At 35.7% G+C, this 15,178-nt stretch overlaps 2 protein-coding genes across 2 annotated transcripts; both read left to right on the top strand.

Moving 5' to 3' along the window:
• Nucleotides 1-6,690: 6,690 nt before the first annotated feature.
• LOC139841028 (putative F-box protein At3g16210) lies at nt 6,691-7,173 on the top strand. The gene has a single exon (XM_071831264.1). It carries the CDS (start codon nt 6,691-6,693, stop codon nt 7,171-7,173), a length of 483 nt encoding a protein of 160 aa, XP_071687365.1.
• A 4,889-nt stretch (nt 7,174-12,062) lies between these two features.
• LOC139841027 (F-box protein CPR1-like) lies at nt 12,063-13,100 on the top strand. The gene has a single exon (XM_071831263.1). It carries the CDS (start codon nt 12,063-12,065, stop codon nt 13,098-13,100), a length of 1,038 nt encoding a protein of 345 aa, XP_071687364.1.
• Nucleotides 13,101-15,178: the final 2,078 nt, after the last annotated feature.

Raw genomic sequence — 15,178 nt, 5'->3', positions numbered from 1 at the left:
GATTTTGTTTTAATCGACAATCTTTTTCTATATGCCCAAATCTTTTGCAATTATTGCATTGTGGCTTCCCTTTGTGGAAACAATCTTTCTCCAAGTGGTTTGTCTTTTTGCAGATACCACATGGAGGATAGTTTTTTCCTCTCTGATCAAACCCGGTTCTGGGTTTTTCTCCTCCTCTCGACTTTTCTTCGAGATTTCTTTTCCCCTCATTATTAGATTTCTGAGACCTTATTTTGAGTTTAGACTGAAAGGCACTTTCTAGTGAGTTTTCACTACGCCGACTCAGTCTAGCCTCATATGCTTCAAGAGAGCCAATTAATTCTGGTACCGACAGAGTCTCGATGTCTTTCGACTCTTCGATAGCAGTAATGACATGATCGTATTTTTCGGTCATACTGATGAGTATTTTTTCTACGATCCTTTTATCAGTTATATTATCTATATAGGCTCTCATTTGATTTACTATTTCTTTGATTCTAGAATAGTAATCTTTTACGGTCTCGGTCATCTCATTCTTTCGATTCTTATCCACATATGCTGTTTCAGCAGATAGTACATAGACCGACTCTATTTTTCTTCCTTGCATAATTGGATTGCCAACCACCTTCACTCTCTTATATACGGACACATCTTCTGGTCCAAAGAGCACATAATTCCCTTCTGCTGTCAATTGTGGTACTGACAGTAAATTCTTCTTTAGGCCAGGGACAAAATACACCTTCTCGAGTTGGAGCTTATGAGAGCCGCCTTCATTTGGAATTATTATCTTTCCAATGTGAGAAATAGATAACCTTGAATTGTCAGCTGTCAACACGACTCTCTTTCCTTTGTAATCATCCATTTCTTGCAGCTTCGTCTCATCATTGGTCATATGATTTGAGCATGCAGAATCAATGATCCAATCATCTTTGTAGTATATTTTTGACTTTAAGGTTGCTGCAAGAGCTTGATCATCCATGTCAGCTTCAACGGAGAGTCCTACTTCTGCATCCCAAGTTTCCTCATTAATGGATGCTTCGAATGTGACCTATTTCTTCTCATCTCTTACGGTGGCCACATTTCCTTCGAAAGTTCGCCTTCTGGGGAGTCTCCAATCTCGAGCAAAATGACCCTTCTTGCCACAATTGAAGCATTCACCATTCTTTCTCTTATCATTTTCCCCGTATTGTTGGCGATGATCTCTTCTTCCTTGTTGAGCTCCCCCTGAAGCGTTGCCTTTTGATTTTGGGTGACCCTTCCACCCATATGTCTTACTTTCTTTCATCGCCTCTTGTCTTCGAGATGTTGTTTTCTTCTTATTGGTGAAGAGTGCATCTTCTCCGTCTTTTATCGTTACTTCATTCATCTGCTTGGCTAATGCCTCTTGATTAGCCAATAAATTCTCCAGCTCTATTAATGATGGTTGAGTAGGCCATCTTCTCACAGCGGCTATAAATCCATTATACTCGGATCTTAAGCCATGGATGATATTTCTCTTCATCCTTGCATCACTCACTTTCTCTTCAGGAGCAAGTTGAGATATCTCACGACAAATAGATTTCACCTTGGTGAAATACTGAGAAATAGATAGACTTCCTTGTGAGATACCTGCGAGCTCATTTTCCAAGAGCTGGAGGCGTGCTTCATTGTTCCTTGAAAACAATTTTTCAAAAGTTTCCCAAGCTGCCTTTGGTGTTCTCTCATCACGGATGTGCTCCAATAGATCCTCCTCGATTGTAGTCTTCAATATAAATAAAGCCTTCCCAGCCTTGATGTTCCATTTTCTCAAGGCTTCGGCATTGTCTTTCGGTGGAGGCGTTGTGTCAATGCCAGCAACTATTTCCCATAAATCATGTCCTTGTAGGTAGGATTCTATACAAGTCCGCCAATAACCATAATTGTGGTTATTGAGACTCTTGATTCCACTGCTCGTACTTGCAAGATCTGCCATCATGACGTCCAACGTCAAGTAAGCTTGGTCCCAGACCGATGAGCTTTCACAGTTCCTAACTGTTCTCCGACAGAATCTCCCTTTGGGCATTGGTGTTAACAAGTAGATGTAAACGTCCAACGTTTACCGATGATTTCCTCCACTAGAACTGGTCCCGAACGACCTGCTCTGATACCAATTGTTGGAAGCTTCGACGAGCCCAACACACCCACTATAGAGGACCAAGATTATACTACACTCACTACACCAACACTTTGACGTTGGTTAGCCTTTAATTTTATGAATCCTTAGTGCACAATAATACTTAGGCGACAGTGTCGACCATATATCATTTAGGCGGTATAACCGACCATGTATCACTTAGGCGGCAGAGCCGACCATATAAGAAGAACAACACAAGTGCACTAAGAACTTAAACACAAACTAAGGCTTAACCGGGAAACTTAACAAAGAACACTTTTATTAATACAAAATACAATTATAATATTACTTACTTACAAGCTTTTCTTCTCTACTCACACTCTTCTCACTTCTTACTTCTTCTACTTCTCAACTCACTCTTTTCACAACTTCTACTTCTAACTCTTCTTCACTTCTTACTTCTTCTCTACTTCACACTTCACTTACTTACACCTTACACAAATGAACTACTCATCACCCATATTTATACTACCCCATGGAACATTCTAGAAACTAGATATTTTCATGAATAAATATCTAGATATTTTCTACACATACAAATATCTAGATTTTTCCTACCATATTCTAAATTCTAGATATTTTCTTATACATATAAATATCTAGATATTTTGCATATATACATATACTAATACCAAATTTGCATTGTATTTTAACAGATGATGATGGTGTGGTTGAAAAGATACTTGCAAGATTGGATGTAGAAGATGTTCTACGGTGCAAGAGTGTTTGTAAGTCATGGTATAATTTAATATCATCTGATTATTTTGTTAAAGCTCATCTTAAACGGAGCTACAATAACAATCGTGAACATGGATATATAAGAATCAGATTACGTCTTTTACGTTGGACGATTAATAATATCACTAAATTGAGTGATTATTGTATGGTGACGGGTTCCTGTAATGGCCTTGTTTGCATCTCTTCTTTTGGAGATGAATTATTAGTAACTAATCTTTGTACTAGAGAGGTTAGAAAATTGCCAATGCCTCCTTACAAGTGCAGGGGAAGAGTATGTTGGGGTTTTGGTTATGATTCTTCTACTGATGATTACAAGCTTGTTGTCTGCTTTGAGGAATCCAATCATCATATACGCTTTCAAGTGGTATCTTTAAAATCAAATAAATGGAAATCTTTGAAACCAAATAAATGGAAATCCGTTGAACACCGGGATTATTTAACTTACAATACTAATACTAATACTTATGCTTGTGGTTTTATATATAATGGGGCGCTTCATTGGTTCCTGGATGATACAAAGAAGAAGAGAAAAATGATTGTTTCGTTTGATTTATGTCTAGAGAAATTCAAAGAAATACCCTTACCTAATGACACGGAATATGTAAGGAATAATCAAGACATACTAGGGATGTTTGAAGAACGTCTATGCATATGCATATTCTGTGCTCACCACCAAACATGGGTGATGAAAAACTGTAATGGTTGGCAACTGCTCCCACCTGATTACCAAGGTAATAAGTATGGTGCTGTCACGCCTGCATACAAACTCGATTTGACTCGAGACAACACTTGGGGTTTATGTGATGATGATAAAGGTAACATAGATCTGTCTTGAAAGTGTAATTGGTTAAACGTTACTGCCCCTATATTTGTCAAGTCATTAGTTTCTCCCTTGATGAAAAAGAAGAATAGCAAGAACGAGGAGACATCTACAAGTGGATTCTAGCTCTCATGAACGGTACCGCGTGCGGATTATTATTATTATTATTATTATTATTATTATTATTATTATTATTATTATTATTATTATTATTATTATTATTATTATTATTATTAACGCTTTTTTAAGTGCATGATGGTATATTGGACCAGCTTTTTTTAAGTGCATGATGGTATATTGGACCGAGCCTATTCAATACATTTTGATCATCATAATACTATTGTTTTGCACTATCTGGTTCTTAGTGTTCATGGGCACACTAAGATTTTGATATTTCAAAAACAACATAGAAGCATGTATTTCTTATACAAATGAACCAGGACATAATTAAACAACATACATATTCCCATAAGTTATACAAAGCAACATCATAACTCATTGCTAGAATATTTGCTTAAACAAAAAGGTGCATTAAAAATGATATAAATATAATAAGTTAGACACCGTGCCTAGTAAATACTCTATGATTTTTGACCTTCTTCTTCAAAAGTCTCACCATCATCATCATCATCCTCTTGTGCGAATCAGCAGTCCCTTCACCTGCACCTGGTGCTTGTTTCTGCTCTGCTAACTTTCTCAAGTTATCTAAGTTATCCGGGGAAAATATCTTGCAATTCTACAAAAAAGGAACAACCAAAATGACTTGTTAAGAAGGTAATTACACAATGTATCTAAGCAAGAGTAATACAAATAGTACGTTACAGGTGGCAAATACAGATCATTAACATATATTCATTAGATTGTAATGCATAAAACCTCCTATGTTACCCAACCCATCCTTTTTGCCACCTCCAAAATAATTTGTAAAAGACAAATGCAAAGAAACAAAAATTATCTATAATTTAATTGAGTAACATACTCTTTGTTTGAGGAGCACCACTAACAACCCAAGTGTTGGCACCAATAGAAGCTTAAAGTGTTTTGCAGCCTCTCGTCGTCTATTGTGGTTGTTTTATGTACAGCCTTCTTCTGCCTGTAGGCAAACCTAAACCACGACACATCAAACTGAAAATATGCTGAGCTGACTCATTAATTATTCACGTCATACACGGATATGAAGGTACAAAGAATTAGATTTTCTTAATCCTATTATCTTTTACCTATAAGGTCATTAAACCTTGCAAGTCCTAAACATCTGTTATCGCTTACAACACTTTAGCTCATTAATTATAACTTTCACCACTAATCCTATTACTCGACTATCTCTCCCACTCGACTATACAAATGTCAGCCAAAATACGACCATATTCTCAAATTCCTCGTACTCCTGGTGAGGCTCTCAAAGATCCTTACTGGAAGTGTGCCATGATGGATGAGTTTCAGGCTCTTATTAAAAATGGGACATGGGAACTTGTACCTAGTTCCGCTAATATGCATGTTATACGTTCTATGTGGATATTTAAACATAAGTTATGTTCTGAAGATTCTTTTTGAGCAAAACAAGTTGTGCAATCTAATCTGTTAGTGTTTTTAGTTTTATTCTGGAGATTTGTGCTTGATGATTTATGTACAGATTTTCTGATTAATGCAAGTTTAACTCATGTGATTGGAGATTTTGCATATTCTCACAGTTTGACGTCAGATCGAACGAATGTTCACAAACAATGCAAATGATGGTGTTCTTATGTTTGGTGAACACGGGCCACTATTGGATACCGATGAATTGGAGAAATTTGCGCCAAAGAGTGATGACAAAACGTTATATAAAGATATATGATACACAGATTGCTCATGTTTTACTTTCCATCTTAGATTTGTTTTACTTACTACCTTAGATATGTTTAACTTTCTAGCTTAGATACTTGATGTTCATGGGCACATTAAATTTTGATATTTCAAATGTCAGAAACAACAAAGAAACACGTTTTTCTTATACAAATGCACCAAGACATAATAAAACAACATTCCTACAAATTAGACAAAACAACATCAAAACGCATTACTAGATTATTTTCTTAAACAAAAAAATGCATCAAAATTGATACTATTATATTAATTCACACATCGCGTCTAGTACATACCCTATGATTTTTGACCTTCCTTTGCATCGGCTTCTTCCAAAGTCTCACCTGCCACTAGTTTTGGGACTTCATCATCGTGCTCTTGTGCAGGTTTCAGTTGCAGTTATCCAGTGTTTGAATCTGGAACTGCTCTGTTAACTTTCTCAAGTTATCTAAGTTATCTGGTCATGTACAAAACACCTCCCATGCGTTCACAAATGTTAATCACTCTTACCGTCCAAAATCAAACATAAACATGGAACGAAATATATTTGGAAGTTTTAGACGTGGGTTTGCAACAATGGAGGTTAAAGAAGACTTTACAGTCAAGTCTATGAGAAACTACATAGAAAACAGGACCCTTGACTCTATTCAAACCAACGGAAGTCTCTTCGTATTTGAGTGAATATATTAAGCGTTTGTTATAAGTCCATAGGATGTTACATGGAACACTACGGTTTACAAATGATAATTGACATAAAGTGGTATGAGTTAACCGTACTTTTTTACATTATTATCTAATCCATTTAGCATAGTTTGTAGAAGTTACTAGTCGGTACTACTCGGTCTGGACATTGTAGGGACTAATCGATCGGTCTAATCCATTTAGCAAATTAGTTTGTATGTTGCTTAATTGAGTATTTTTTGGAAATTATTTTTATCAACCATCCTCCATTTTATCTTATAGCCCGATTGGCTCAAGATTAATTTTTAAAATATCAAAGCCCAATAAAAACATTGGTTCATAAACACGTCTTAGAAAACCTAGAAAGCTGCAACTCCGTCTACATATTTATCTTTGAACCTGCTTCTACTATTTTCTTCTAATCGAACGTATTTTTTTTTCTTTTAATCAAAAGCAAAATTTTATTTTCATTCTAATGGATGTGGTTGTGGAGATAGTTGCAAGATTGGATGTAGAAGATGTTATTCGATGCAAGAGTGTTTGTAAGTCATGGTATAATTTAATATCGTCTGATTATTTTGTTAAAACTCATCTTAAACGTAGCTACAATAACAATCGTAAACATGGATATATAAGAATCCGATTACATTGGATGATCAATAATGTCACTAAATTGCGTGGTTGTACTATGGTTGGATCCTGTGATGGTCTTGTTTGCATCTCTCCTGATAAAGGTGAGTTTTTAATAACTAATCCTTCCACTCGAGAGGTTAGAAAACTGCCAATGATTCCTTATAGGGTCAGGGAAAGAATGTGTTGGGGTTTTGGTTATGATCCTTTTACTGATGATTACAAGGTTGTTGTTGGCTTTAATGAGTCTGAGCATCATATGTGCTTTCATGTGTTATCTTTGAAATCAAATAAAAATGGAAATTCATTGGGGATTGCGATTATTTAACTTATTCTAATTGTGGCGTTTTATATGATGGGGCGCTTCATTGGTTTATGGATGATACAGAGAAGACGACAATTATTATTTCGTTCGATTTATCTCTAGAGAAATTCAAACAAATCCCCTTACCTAAAGACACGGAATATGTGTATGATGAGATAGACGGACTAGGGATGTTTAAAGAACATCTATGCATATTTCGCTCCTATTATTTCCTTGATAGATACTACACAACAATATGGGTGATGAAAAACTATAATTGTTGGCAACTGCTCCCACGTGATTACGAAGGTAATAAGTATGCTGCTGCCACTAGTGCGTACAAACTCAATTGCTTTCCGGACAACACTTGGCGTTTATGTGATGATAATAAAGGAAATGTAGATTTGTCTTGGCAAAGTTGGTATAATTTTACTTACCCTATATTTGTCAACTCACTTGTTTCTCCCTTAAAGAAAAAGAAGAATAACTGGAGCGAGGAGTCGTCCAAAAGTGGGTTCTAGCTCTCATGAACGGTAAGACGTGCGGATTATTATTATTATTTATTATTATTATTATTAACGCTTCTTTTTTAAGTGCATGATAGTATGGACCAGCTTTCTTGTTACAAATGATATGTAACTATTCTTTTGATGATAATTGATTGCTTGTTTATATTGATACTAGTAAATTGGGTTCTAAATGGACTTGCTTTATATTTTCTGGGTCCCAATTTGCTACTAGTTGTTAGTAACATACTATTATATTACGGAGTATATAGTAGAGTATATTGTTAAATTGTTAATAACAACCATCTTGAATTCTTTGTTTTCTTTATTTTCCTTCATTACAACTATATTAACTGTTGATGATTGTTCAAGTATCAAAATGAGACAACATTCATGTATGGATCTGTATGTCATTGGAATTTCTAGTATATTGGGGTTGATGGTTTTTGTGGAGGTTGTAGGTAATAGATACAATGAGTTGTGTGTGATTGTGTTTATATTGTTTTATATATAGCCACTTTTGTTTTATCTTATGTTATTATGTGCACTACTCTATAATAACCTTTCTTAAAACACCGGCAGTTTTTATATTAGACGTCGCAGGTTTGACCTGTTGCTTATATGAATCCGTTGATTCAGTTATGTATCATCTTCAACATATCAAACAGGTTGAAATTGAAACAAAAGAGAACTGAACTTCCAACCCACCCAGCCTTTTCAATACATTTTGTTCATCATAACAAGACTGTTTTTCACTATCTGGTTCTTAACTTAGATTCTTAGTGTTCATGGACACACTAAGATTTTGATATCTCAGACACACCAAAGAAGCATGCATGTATTTCTTTTAAAAATGCACCATGACATGATAAAATAACTACAAGTTATACGGAGTAGCATCAAAACGCATTACTAGAATATTTGCTTAAACAAAAGGTGCAATAAAAAATGATACAGATATAATAAGTAAATACATTTTTAATCTTAGTAAATACATTCTATGATTTCTGACCTTCCTCTGCAGCAGCTTCTTCAAAAGTCTCACCTGCAACGAGTTCTCAGACTTCATCATCATCATCATCATCCTCTTGTGCAGTTGCAGAAGAAGCCCCTTCACCTGCACAGGGTGCCTGTTTGTGGAACTGCTCGGCTAACTTTCTTAAGTTATCTAAGTTATCGGGTCCAAAACAGCACCCATCCGGTTACAAATGTTAATCACTCTTACCCTCCAAAATCAAACATAAGATTGAATGAAATATATTTTGAAGTTTTAGGCATACCCAGTTGGTTCAAAATGCCGGGGAGAATATCTTGCAATTCCACAAAAACAAACAATCAAGATGAGTCATATATATGTGTGTAAACAAGTTCACCCAAAAAAGAAAGTTGTTAAGGAGTCAGACTACATAATGCATCAAAGCAAGAGTGATACAAATACATTACATATGGCAAATACAGCTCATTTTGTTGTTCTGTATAGTCAAACGGTTCAAACGTTTTAGAGGTCACCCCAAGGTCGAAAAAGACGTGAGACGACAGACGAGTCGGTCAAGATCTTGAAAGGTTGAATCGGTTGAGACGGGGCGAAACGGACGTCGACTTTTATCAAGTTTTCTAATGACAACCCTAAGGACTGCCTTTAAAAGAAATATTTATGCATAAAAGAGTTATACATTCTATTAAATGGGGTAGTTTGCAGGAAGTGGGCTATTATCTTGTATGTACAAACAAAAGAAGCATGTTCGAATCTCCTAAAGACAGCCCTAAGGGCTGTCATTAGAAAATTTCTTTTTTTATTTGTTATTTAGCAAGCCCAATATTTGGTGTTAATGGACAATAATACCCTCATGTGCCTCGCACATGCCTGGAGTTAACAGAGCAACATTAACGTCCTTAACGATTTTAGATTATTCGTGAAATAAGTTCATGCTTCTGGACTATTTAGGTGCAAAAATCAAGTTTGGATTGTCCGTGTGTTTTTGAGCAAACCACAAGAACTATCCGTGTAATTAAGTCGTTTACAATGATAATAGATAGAAAGTTGTATGGGTCATCCATACTTTTTACATTATTATCTATTCCATAGCCAACCATGACACATTTTTCCGCACATTGATCTAGTTTGGTACGCTCATGTTTTGGAATATGGACGAAGACCGAACACCCAAATATTCGAGGTTCAATGCTAAATGAAGTCGGAAGGGTATGGAATTGGGAAAGCGTATCTTTAGGGGTTTTTGTGCCCAAAACGTTAGTAGGTAACCGGTTGATAAGATAGGTAGCGGAAGCAAGGGCTTCGGGCCAAAAACTTTTCGGAGCCTTGGATTCAATTAATAAAGCTCTTGTCATTTCTAAAAGTAGTCGATTCTTACGTTCGGTTACGCCATTTTGCTCGGGGGTATGTGTACACGAGGTTTGATGAATAATCCCATTATTTTCGCAAAAAGATTTCATTGATGAGTTTACAAACTCACCCCCATTATCGGATCTTAACATTTGTATGTTTTTATTAAATTAGGTTTGAACCATTTTATAAAAGTGAAAAAATTTTCTCAAAATCTTCTGATTTGTGAGTTAGAAAATAAATCCAAGTCATTCGGGTATGATCGTCAATAAATAAGACAAAATATCGAAAAATTTTCCCCCCAACAACCGGTGCAGGACCCCACACATCAGAATGGATTAAAGCAAAAGGAATTTCTTTCCTAGTGTTACTAGGTTTAAACGTATTTCGGTGACTTTTAGCCAGAATACAAGTTTCACAATTTAACGTAACATTGGATGGAAAAAGACTTGGAAATAAAGAGTGTAAGTATCTGGCAGATGGGTGACCTAACCTCCTATGCCATAACCAAGCTTCCCTCGTAGGTGTTCTGCAATAGACACAGTTCAATGGTTGTGGTTGATGACGATTTGCAGGGGTGTTTTCAGTTTTGACAATGGTTGGTGTTTGACATAGAACATCCAGGTATGTTCTTTCATTTTCCGGGTTATTGAACCTGCCACCGTCCATAATTGACATGGCAGCTTGGTTCATTCCTGAGCTACCGTCAATGGGCATGGCAGCTTGGTTATTGGTATATGATTGAGCCATAGAAGTATCTTGATTAATGAATCGATGCCTTTAGCTCTGATACCATGTTTAAATTGATAATATGATTGTATGAATGAATATGATCGATTTCAATATGATTGTTTTATTGATTATATGAATCTGAATTGTATTCAAGTGTACATCAGTCAAGTGTTTATATACACAAAAAAGTAACAGCTATTTCTATTATTGGGATGGATCCAATTTACTTTTGGAACCCCCAATTACAACAGAGGAAAAATCTGATTTTGCTGTTATTTGACCCGTTATGTTGGACCCTAGTTGATCTTGTGACATGCCTCCAAAATGGGAAATGATGAATCCAACTTTCTGATCCCTAAAGTCAAATTACCAAATAAGGTAATTTGACCCTCTTGGTTGTTGTACTCTAAAAACAAATGTTAATAAGTTAACTACATAATGCATTTAAGCAAGAGTGATACGAATAAATTACAGGAAGCAAATACACCTCATTTAACATAGATTCACTAGATTGTTGTTTTATAGGAGTCAAACGTTTCAAATGTTTGAAATGTCACCCGGTGTAATCGTATTGCATAAAACCACCTACGTTACCCAACCCATCAGTTTTGCCACCTCCAATATAATTTGTATCAGTCGAGGAAATGAATAAATTTGAACATATAATACACACTGTTTTCATGCTTAAATTCGAAATATTGGAAGTACTCCGTATGAGTTTAGATAGCAAGCTGATATGGGTTGGTAAAAGGTAAATGCAAAGTTGTAGGGGTCAGCCATACTTTTTACATTATTATCTATCCATTTAGCAATGTTTTTAAGTTTGTAAAAGTTACTAGTAGGGTACTCGGTCTAGACCTTGTAGGGACTAATTGGTTGTGTGAGAGTAAGTTGGGACTAGGCGAACGAAGAGCAACTTTTTATTTTGACTATATATGACTATTTGTGTTTGCCGTTTTAAAGAAAATAAAAGAAAACTTAATTGACAACTTTAATTGAATAAATTGAACAAGTCAAAAACTCAAATTCCAATTAATTGGGGAATAGTAGGCTAATGAGAGACTTTTAAAACTATGATCTTTTGCAAATTAGTTTGTATCTTAATTATTACTCCGTATTTGAGTTTCCTCCATTTTCTCTTAGGCCGATTGGCTCGAGATTGATTTTTAAAACAATAAAAGCCCAATAAAATTATCGGTTCGTAAAAACGCTCCTAGAAAACCTAGAAACCGGCAACTCCTTTTATATATCTATCTTTGAACCTGCTATTTTCTTATAATCAAACGCATTTTTTTCCTTCCAATAAAAATCAAAATTCTCTATTAATTCTAATGGATGATGATGGTGTGGTTGAAAAGATACTTGCAAGATTGGATGTAGAAGATGTTCTTCGGTGCAAGAGTGTTTGTAAGTCATGGTATAATTTAATATCATCTGATTATTTTGTTAAAGCTCATCTTAAACGTACCTACAATAACAATCGTGAACATGGATATATAAGAATCAGATTACGTCTTTTACGTTGGACGATTAATAATATCACTAAATTGCATGATTATTGTTTGATGGCCGGTTCCTGTAATGGCCTTGTTTGCATCTCTTCTTTTGGAGATGAATTAGCTGTAACTAATCCTTGTACTAGAGAGGTTAGAAAATTGCCAATGCCTCCTTACAAGTGCAGGGGAAGAGTATGTTGGGGTTTTGGTTATGATTCTTCTACCGATGATTACAAGCTTGTTGTCGGCTTTGAGGAATCCAAGTATCATATGCGCTTTCAAGTGTTATCTTTAAAATCAAATCAATGGAAATCTTTAAAACCAAATAAATGGAAATTCGCTGAAGACCTGGATTATTTAACTTACAATACTAATACTAATACTAATACTTATGCTTGTGGTCTTTTATACGATAGGGCGCTTCATTGGTTCATGGATGATACAAAGAAGAAGAGAAAAATGATTGTTTCGTTTGATTTATGTCTTGAGAAATTTAAAGAAATCCCCTTACCTAATGACACCGAATATGTATGGAATAATCAAGACAGACTAGGGATGTTTGAAGAACGTCTATGCATATGCATATTCCGTGCTCACCACCAAACATGGGTGATGAAAAACTGTAATGGTTGGCAACTGCTCCCACCTGATTACCAAGGTAATAAGTATGGTGCTGTCACACCTGCATACAAACTCGATTTGACTCGAGACAACACTTGGGGTTTATGTGATGATGATAAAGGTAACATAGATCTATCTTGGAAGTGTAATTGGTTAAACGTTACTGCCCCTATATTTGTCAAGTCATTAGTTTCACCCTTGATGAAAAAGAAGAATAACAAGAACGAGGAGACATCTACAAGTGGATTCTAGCTCTCATGAACAGTATGGCGTGCGGATTATTATTATTATTATTATTATTATTATTATTATTATTATTATTATTATTATTATTATTATTATTATTATTATTAACGCTTTTTAAGTCCATGATGGTATATTGGACCAGCTTTCTTGTTAAAAATGATAATTTTTTTTTTCTGAATAATTGGTTGCTTGTTTACATTGATAGTAAATTGGTTTCTGGGTGGCAATTTGCTACTAGTTGATTAGTAACTGTTAGATTTGTAGTAGTTTTAGATTAGTTTAATGTGATAAAATAATGTATTGGTTTTAATTGTTTGGTTGAATTGTTGTTGTAAGTGAGGGGATGTTTTGAAGTATTGCAAGTTGAAGACTTAGATTTAAAAATGAAAGCTTTTTATTACTTGAGTTTTTGGTGTGTTTGTGTACATGGATTTTGCAAGTCTTCTTGCCTATTTATAGGCTCACAATGTAGGTGATCAAATGGTTCTAGCACATTCCGATATTTTGAGTAGCACTTCTACTACCTTCTAGTTAATCTCTACTAAAATATCTACTACTAGTAAGTATTAGTTAATTCTAGATTAATCTAGAAAAACATTAATATTTCAACACTCCTCCTTAATGTTTTTCGGTATTACTCCCAGCATGTTGCGTAAGAGCTCGAACTTTGGTCTTGGTAGTGCTTTGGTGAAAATATCTGCAATCTGCTCTTCGGTCTTGCAGTATTGTAATTCAATATCTTTCTTGGCTGAGCTTTCTCGCAGAAAGTGATACTTGATGTCAATATGTTTTGTTCTGCCATGAAACACTGGATTTTTTGTCATCGCAATTGCAGACTTGTTGTCGCAAAATATTTTTGTAGCTTCGTCTTGTTTTTCGCCCATGTCTTCTAGAATTCTCCTTAGCCATATAGCTTGATTAGCTGAGTTAGCTGCTGCGATGTACTCGGCTTCAGCTGACGATTGTGCCACCGTTTCTTGTTTCTTTGATGTCCATGAGAATACACCAGATCCAAGTGCGAATGCGTATCCGGAAGTACTTCTCATGTCATCCACCGATCCGGCCCAATCACTATCAGTGTATCCATGAAGCTTCGAGTCTATAGTGGGCTTGTACCATATTCCGTAGTCCAGGGTACCTTGCAAGTATCTTAATATTCTTTTAGAAGCTCTGTAATGTATTTGAGTAGGGTTTTTCATGTACCTGGATAATAGACTCGTTGCGTACATAATATCTGGCCTTGTTGCTGTCAGATAAAGTAGACTTCCGATGAGACTTCTGAATCTTGAAGCGTCTGCTTTCTCCGATCCATCTTCTTGTCTCATCTTCTCATTGGCAACTAGTGGCGTCGTGACGGTTTTACAACCGTATAGTTTAAACTTTTTCAGGAGATTTTCTGTGTATTTCCTTTGGCATATGAAGATGCCTTTCTTTTCTTGACTGATTTCGATGCCAATAAAATAGCGCATCAAACCAAGGTCGCTCATCTCGAACGTTTTCATCATGTCTTCCTTAAACTCTTGTATCATTCTCTCATTGTTTCCCGTATATATAAGATCATCAATATACAAGGAAATAATAAGAGTGTCAGAGTTACCTTGGGTTTTGATATAGAGTGTGGGCTCACTTTGACTCCTCCTGAATCCTGAACCTGTGAAGTAGCTGTCAATGCGGCTATACCAAGCACGTGGTGCTTGTTTAAGTCCATATAGAGCTTTCTTTAGCTTCAGGACTTGGTCTTCTTTTCCTTTCTGAATGAACCCGTGTGGTTGCTCGACGTATATTTCTTCTTCGAGAAATCCATTTAGAAAGGCTGATTTTACATCTAGTTGGTGAATCTTCCACCTTCGTTGAGCTGCTAATGCCGCAAGTGCTCTTATAGTGTCTAGTCGAGCTACTGGTGCAAAAGTTTCGTTGTAGTCAACTCCTTGTTGTTGTGAGTAGCCTTTAGCTACTAGCCTTGCTTTGTGTTTTTGTATAGAACCGTCAGGGTTGAGCTTTGTTTTGTAAACCCATTTAACTCCAATGATTTCTTTATTTTCTGGAGGATCAACTAACTCACATGTGTTATTTTTCTCAATCAT

This window comes from Rutidosis leptorrhynchoides, chromosome 4, assembly GCF_046630445.1.
Source record: "Rutidosis leptorrhynchoides isolate AG116_Rl617_1_P2 chromosome 4, CSIRO_AGI_Rlap_v1, whole genome shotgun sequence".
NCBI lineage: Eukaryota > Viridiplantae > Streptophyta > Magnoliopsida > Asterales > Asteraceae > Rutidosis > Rutidosis leptorrhynchoides.
Note: the sequence above shows the minus strand (reverse complement) of the source record. Positions and strands in the feature narration are given on the sequence as shown.

Bases quoted from the DNA above. Each gene is read 5' to 3' on its own strand.
- LOC139841028 (XM_071831264.1), top strand. From the start codon at position 6,691: ATGGATGTGGTTGTGGAGATAGTTGCAAGATTGGATGTAGAAGATGTT.
- LOC139841027 (XM_071831263.1), top strand. From the start codon at position 12,063: ATGGATGATGATGGTGTGGTTGAAAAGATACTTGCAAGATTGGATGTA.